The sequence below is a fragment of the Vespa mandarinia genome, chromosome 23, assembly GCF_050613455.1.
Source record: "Vespa mandarinia isolate Hongniang chromosome 23, ASM5061345v1, whole genome shotgun sequence".
Taxonomy (NCBI): Eukaryota; Metazoa; Arthropoda; class Insecta; order Hymenoptera; family Vespidae; genus Vespa; species Vespa mandarinia.
This window is the reverse complement of record NC_140832.1, coordinates 2,042,501-2,049,939: the sequence shown is the minus strand read 5'-3', so window position 1 is coordinate 2,049,939 and position 7,439 is coordinate 2,042,501. Positions and strand designations below refer to the sequence as shown.

At 32.7% G+C, this 7,439-nt stretch overlaps 1 protein-coding gene across 8 annotated transcripts in view; it reads right to left on the bottom strand.

Annotated features, from left to right (window-relative positions):
• Positions 1 to 249: 249 nt before the first annotated feature.
• LOC118444371 (zwei Ig domain protein zig-8) overlaps positions 250 to 7,439 on the bottom strand; it is a 53,712-nt gene continuing 46,522 nt past the window's right edge. For 4 of the 8 annotated variants that reach the window (XR_014983519.1, XR_014983520.1, XR_014983521.1 and 1 more), the window contains exons 7-8: positions 5,241 to 5,419; positions 252 to 700 (exon numbers count right to left, since the gene is read on the bottom strand). Coding sequence is in view for 1 of the 8 variants with exons in the window: in XM_085663604.1 (XP_085519730.1) it covers positions 5,319 to 5,419 (101 nt within the window). In the remaining 7 variants the exon portion in view is untranslated. Of the gene's footprint in view, positions 701 to 3,332; positions 5,420 to 7,439 lie in introns of those variants that run through there. The other 4 variants (XR_014983524.1, XR_014983525.1, XR_014983523.1 and 1 more) reach the window with 3 other exon arrangements.

Below are 7,439 nucleotides of genomic sequence, written 5' to 3'. Positions count from 1 at the left end.
TAAAAGAAAAAGAACAAAAAAGAAAAAAAAACGAAAATAAAAAAATAAAACAAAATAAAATAAATAAAAAAAAGAAAAAAAAAATAAAGAAAAGAGAGAAGAAAAAAACAAACGAAGAGAAAAAAAATGAGATTCGAAATCCTATCGAAGTCTTTCGAAAAAAATCTTTCAATATACATTACAATTATACCAATCCTTTTAAAACGTCCTTTTTATTTAATAAACCATGTAATGTCATAATATGTACAATAATATACCTATCTATTCTAACGATGTCACTGCGATTATGAATGTCGTTCTTTCTTTTTTATTTGTTTCATTGATCCCTCTCTCTCTCTCTCTCTCTCTCTCTCTCTCTCTCTCTCTCATTCTCCGTCATTACCTCTCTATTTATTTATTTTCATTCAACCCTTTCCTAGCTCGTTTCCCTTTTATCTGGTTTTTTTTTCTCTCTGTCCTTTTCTGCGCTTTTTCTTTTTTTTTTCTTTTTCTTTTTCTCTTCCTTTTCTGAACACTTTTCTTCCTTACAACTTGCACTTAGCATCGTCGTTTAATTCCTACGGACCGTCGAGTTCCACTCCATCGTTTCTTCGCAGTCACCTCCTCTTCTCGTTCTCGTTGTAATTCTCCCTCTGTATTCCTGCATTCGCCCTTTTCTCGTTTCGACGATTGTAACGTACACGAGCGTTCGTAGTAGCATCTATACAATGATAGTGCTATAGCGTCGATGCTCGGAATGCGCCGATTCGAGACGAGAAAAGAAAAAGAAAAAGAAAAAGAAAAAGAAAAAGAAAGAGTGAAAAGAGTACGAGTAAGTAAGAGTAAGAGAGGAAAAAGTATGAAAAGACAAGAAAGAAGAGAAAAAAAAAGGGAGGAGGGGGAGCGAGTGGTAGAGGAGGGGGAGGGAGTGGTAGAGGAGGAGGAGGAGGAGGAGGATTAGGAGGAGGAAAAACAAAAAGGAAGAAAGAAGAAGAAAAAGAAAAGGAAGAAGAAACACTGCATTCGCCTTTTTGTTTTTTTGTTTGGTTTTCTTATTTTTTTTTTTTCCTTTTTTTTTTCCTTTTTTTTCCTTTTTTTTTTCTCCCCAAAGAGGATTCCCCTAAGAAATAATTTTTGCGCTTGACACTTTTCGATTTTTTCTCGTTTCCTATATCACAAGGGATAAATTGATTATGCGAATATCGCGTAATGATTGAGTTCAAGATACTTTTAAGGGAATAATTACGAAAAAAGAAGAACGAAATGAAATAAATTAAAAAAGATGAGAAGAATGAACGACCAAGAAAAAAAAAAACGAAACAAAAAAAAAGAAAAAAGAAAAATAAAAATAAAACAAGAGAAAGAGCACGGATTTTGTAATTCTTTTTTCGTAATTTTTTTTTCTATGCTGTTTTTCTCTTTTTTTTTTTTTTCTTTTTCTTCCACATCTATGAACAAAATTAATTCCCTTTCCTCTTACAAATCCAATCGCCTTTGGGTTTGATTAAATGAACAAAAGCAACCGCATGCGTACTCTGTCAGTGGAGGAAAACAACAGGAGAAGAACCAAAAGAAAAAAAGAAAAAGAAAAAGAAAAAGAAATAAAAGGAAAAAAAAATAAAAAGGAAAAAACAAAGAAGTAGATCGTCGAAAATTTACGGATATAAAGTATCGTCAATCTCGAAAGTTGTCTCGATATATTAGTGGTCTTCGTTTTTTGAGAGGTAGTCCGAAAGTATGTCGTTGTTTTCGGCAAAGACAAAAAGACAAAGAAGACAAAGAGGAAGAAGAAGAAGAAGAAGAAGAAGAAAAAGACAAAGACGAAGAAGACGAAGAAGAAGAAGAAGAAGAAGAAGACGAAGAAGAAGAAGAAGAAGAAGAAGACGAAGACGAAGAAGACGAAGAAGAAGAAGAAGAAGAAGACGAAGACGAAGAAGAAGAAGAAGAAGAAGAAAAAGACGAAGACGAAGAAGAAGAAGAAGAAGAAGAAGAAGACGGAAAGACGTCAAGAGTAGCAATGGCACGCGTTAGAAGTTGGGTCTGGGATGTTAGTAAATGGCAGGAAAAGTCTTATCTCTTACACCTAGTTTCCGTTGAAAGAGCAGAAAAATATCTTGAAACTTTGCTCTCTCTCTCTCTCTCTTTCTCTCTCTTTTTCTTTCTTTTTTCCCGCCGGAAACCACCGCAATTATTCTTCCGAGTTTTCGTGGCCCTCGAGGCACTCTTTATATTTTACGATCGAGCGTGTATAGGTTTTAACTTTTCCCTCTGTCTCTCTCTCTCTCTCTCTCTCTCTCTTTCTCTTTCTCTCACTCACTCTCTCTCTCTCTTTCTGTCGTTTACTTTTTCCTTAAGGGAAACATTTCAACCATATCTCTCTCTCTCTCTCTCTCTCTCTCTCTCTTTCATTTTATTTCATGTCTTACGAAACAAGAAGGAGTTTATTAAAAGACAAATTTTCGAATCAGCAGTTTAAAATCTTTTGTTAAGTTAATATCACGGTCGATTAAGAATATTAAACTCGATTCACGAATATACGCAAACACGTAAACGTAAACGTACACGTATATACCGTAGGACCGTAGACGTAAATACACACATAGGAACGTCGTTTACATTTCTGAACATGAATGTGTTTACATCGATGAACAAAAGCCGCTTCGACTGTGTCATCAACGAGTTAACGTTAACATTCACTTATCGTTATTTAGCTCTTTGCCCAGCAACCTGCACATTAGTGGAACAGATATATATATATATATGTATGTATGTATGTATGTATGTATGTATGAATGTATGTATTATATATATATATATATATATGTACGTACGTAGTACGTCCTCTTACGAATCGACAATTAAAATTTACATTAACAAACGACCGACCGTGATGATCTATGCAATGAAATTTTCTATTCGATTAAACGTATTATTATTAATAAAGAATAAATAAAATTTATCCTGTAATTAGATCGTCACGCAATATAGATATAATTATCTATGATCAATTCAAAATCTAATACGAATACATATCTATAATGATTTTTATATGATCGACTAATGATTCCTTAAAATCGATTAGTATTCAAATATGATCATTTCATTTCTTTTATATTTTTTTTTTGTTTCTCTCTCTCTCTCTCTCTCTCTCTTTTTTTTTTCTTCTTTTTTTTTCTCCCTTTCTTTCTTTTCATTTTATCCTGTCAAATGATTAATAATAGGGACGATACTTTGAGCTACCATCGACGTGATTTATTATGGGATTTATAATGAACTTGAGTACTTGCTTGAGAAATTGATGAGAAAGAGAAAGAGAGAGAGAGAGAGAGAGAGAGAGAGAGAGAAAATGAAAGAGAGAGAGAGAGAAAGAGAGAGAGAGAGAGAGATTAAAAGTAGATGGATGTATATCTTAGTACATCTTCCGAATTTCTTACTTGCTTCATTCACTTTATCGTTACTCAGCACGCAAGTGGAGAAAGGGAAGAAGAGAAAAAAGAAAAAAAGAAAAAAAAGAACAAAAAAACAAAAAAATAAGAAAAAAGCGAATATATACAACGTCCCTAATTTTTTGTTTCTCCTTTTTTCCACATTTTTCTTTTTTTGTCTCCTTTATTTTCCTTTTCCTTTTCCTTTCTTTTCGACATTTATTATTATATCTCTCATTGTTTATTTGTCTCACGTAATACAATTTTCTGTATCAGAGTATTATCCCATTTTATTCTTTATTTCATTTTGTATCATCCGAATAAAAGTTCTTTCTTTAAATAATTTCAAAAGCTCTCTCTCTCTCTCTCTCTCTCTCTCTCTCTCTCATTCCCTTTCTCTCTTTGGAACACTTTTATATCCGTTAATCGACAACACAAACGTATCCGTTTACGCGGTTCTCGCTTTGATGCGTTCATATCGTTCATTAAGCTTCGTGTCACGCGTTAACTCGTCGCGCGGAATGGCAAATTCACGTAAATTCTACAAAACGATCATTCGAACGTTGATTCGTCGTTGTCGCAGGGAGAGGAGGGACATAACAATTGAATTGAAAAACGATTGTCCAGTCTTTCTCTTTCTTTTTCAATTTCGTGCCTGATAAATCATTGAATTTAATCCAGCGTGTGCCGTTAATTAACGTTGCCAAATTACAGGATTTGTTAATTAATAATAATTATCTTCTGTAGAGTTTTGCCGAAGGGAGAAACGTGGTTCAACGCAAACGGATCGTTTTGATATATCTACCTATACACACATACACATACACACACATACACATACACATACACACACACACATACATACATACATACATACATACATACATACAGATACGTACATATACACAGACGTTCGTTCACACGTACACGCACGCACATACATCTTTATAATTGGATCTCTCTCCGTTGACCCTAGATACACGCCGATTTATTTTCAAGTTTTCGTGTCAACGATACACAATGGATTTTGCGTATATACAAATTTTCATAGCTATTTCGACACCGACGAGTTAATTAACACCTACGAGAGGAATTAAGTATTATTATTATCGTTGAGCCCAATGAAACTTCAAATGATCCCGAAGAAATCTTGCTTTCTCTTTTCTCTTTCTCTCTTTCTCTTTATCCATTTTCTTTTTTTGTTCTCCGTCGAAAATACGATAAATCGATGAATGAATCTGTTCGATAATTAATACCGCTCGTCAAATAACGGAATTATTTATCGTACGAACGTAAACGATTTTACGTTCGTAACGTAACGATTAACGTCGAAAATTTCTAAGAGAAATTTTTCGATCGGTCGTAAGAGATGAGATTAGAAGAAGAAAGAAAGAAAGAAAGAAAATTAGAAAAGAGGAAAAAAGGGACGAAGAGAAAAAAAAAGAAAAGTTCACGATGATAGTCTTTTAACCCTTAAACCGTTTCCTCTCGCAATCGGTTACTTTCTTCATGAGGATCATTCGGATTATCGAATAATTTCCTCCAATTACTTCTAACTATTCGCGACATGAGAAAATTTTACGGTCACGAATTCCTAATATCATTATCATTAGGATCCATTCTTATATTCTTTTCGATCGATCGATCGATCGATGTGTACGGTTTCGACCGATTGTCTAAGGATATCTAAATAAGAACGCGAGAACGTCGTTCTATTATTATCTTTTTTTTTTTTCTTTTTTTTCTTTTTTTTCTTTTTTTTCTCTCTCTTAATTCATAAGAAATGATTTTTATTCGATTTCGTCGATCGAGAACTATTTCAAAAGGAGAACGTACCTCGATGGTTTCGTAACTCGATCTAAAAAAACGACGACATATGCAGCAGCGACATTCGTTAAGGTTATTTAAGTTCGTTTACATCGAGGATATGTACAAAATGATGAGAGACACCAAAAGACAGCTCGAAGATAGAGTGGGTCCCGCTGTTCCGGTTTGCATTGCCTCCGGTCGTTCGCCTGTAATAAGAAATTATATCTATTGTTATCTCTTGTATTATAATACTAGGTGCGATAGCCAAAAGTTCCTAACCGGGCCAAAAGTTTTTGGATAAAGTATAGTTTCATAATATGAATATAATTAACCCAAAAAGTTCGCGAAAAAGTATAATAGATTTTTCTTTTTTTTTTCTTCTTTTTCTTCTTTTTCTTTTTTCTTTTTTCATTTCTCTTTTTTTTCCTCCTCGTTTAAATCACTTGAGAAAACTTTTGGCTCACACCGTTATTAATTAATCTTTTTCTTTCTTTCTTTCTTTCTTTTTTTTCCTTTTTTTTTTTTTTTTTTTTGTTTTGTTTTTTTTTTTTTGTTTTTTGGATCATTTCCTCGACGTTCGGTTCTCAAGAAAATCTATAATAATTCAACAAAAACGAGCCACCTTTCATAATGATATTAATCGATAAATACTTAACTATGTGCACGTGTATATATACACACACACACACATACACACACATATTAACACACAAATATGACTCTACAAAATTAATTTTCTTTGTCAATCGATAAAATCATTAACAATTTAATTCATATCTCATGTGAAAATATTGTATCGACGTTTGACTATATATACAAATAATGACTTTAATAAGTTCAATTTCTTTTTTCCCTTTTTTTTTCCTTTCATATACTTCAAAACAAACAATGATCAATCTATCACAAAGTATCTATTCAAATGTCGATTTCGGTGAGGTTTTTTATTTTTCCTTTTTTTTTTTTCTTCTTTTTGTTTTCGCGTCATACGAAAGAAAAATAAGTATAATAAAATGTGTTTATAACTGGCCGACGAAGAAAACTTTTAAAAAAGAATATTATTATCGTTTACATTTAATATAGTCTTTGGCTAATATGCTTCATTTCATGGAGAACGATTAAATCGAATTATTTCGTTTCGAAAGTTAATAAAAACTTTCAAATAGTTCGGCCGTCCATTCGTTTATTTTTCCTTTTACCATATATATATATAAATAAATATATATATATATATATATATATATATATATACTTTTTCTTTCAATGAAAACTTTCTTACGTCATCTTCTTAGGCATCAAAGTTTTGAAAAGGGATGTTGAAATCGTGTGACCCCCGTAGGTCCGGCATATTTCTAAAGTACCTTTCTACCTACCATATTCGACCCATCGTACTGCTGTTCGTGTCTCTGCTGTTTTATGAAAGGAATGGAAAAGCAATTTCCTCGCGTTCTCTTCTATGTCACGCATACCTACCAATGTGTATATATATATATATATATATCACATTCGTGAACACTTTCACATCGAAAACTCGTACAATTTTCTGATCTCGTAAAACGAAGGAAACTATACTCCAAAACTATAAATCCGTTTCGTCTCGTTTCCTTCTTTATCATTCTTTTCATTTTCTTTTATACGCTATTTCGGAGACATCGAAAATGAAGGATCATTTAGTAACGAAAAATTTAATGACTTGATTGAACGCTACTAAATTGAAAATAATCTTTATTCGAATAAATTTAAAGGGATTTAAATGATACTAATTTGTTTTATTCTCTCTCTCTCTCTCTCTCTCTCTCTCTCTCTCTCTCTCTCTATTTTTTTCTATCCCTAATCGTCTTTTTACTTTCACCGACATCGAAGATAGACATACGTTTAAGATCCTCTAACTTGAATTCTTAAAAGAGAATTTTCACTTTGTACATCGAACATCCTATTATCGTTCATTCTTTGGAAACATCTCGGATATATGAAAGAAGATTACCCTAGTCGTTTGAAGAATCTCATCTATGAGGATTCACAAACACGAATGGCGGCCTAAGAATCTCGTAAAAACGAAATTGATCCCTAAGAGTTAGGGTACTTATGTCACGTAAAAACTTCCTTAATCGATGATAGAAAAAAAGTTTGATCGATCTTGTCGTATAAATGACAATCGTCAATGAAACTTTTACGCTTAACGATGAAAAAATAAAGAGATTAAAATAGAACGAAATAATCGAACGTATG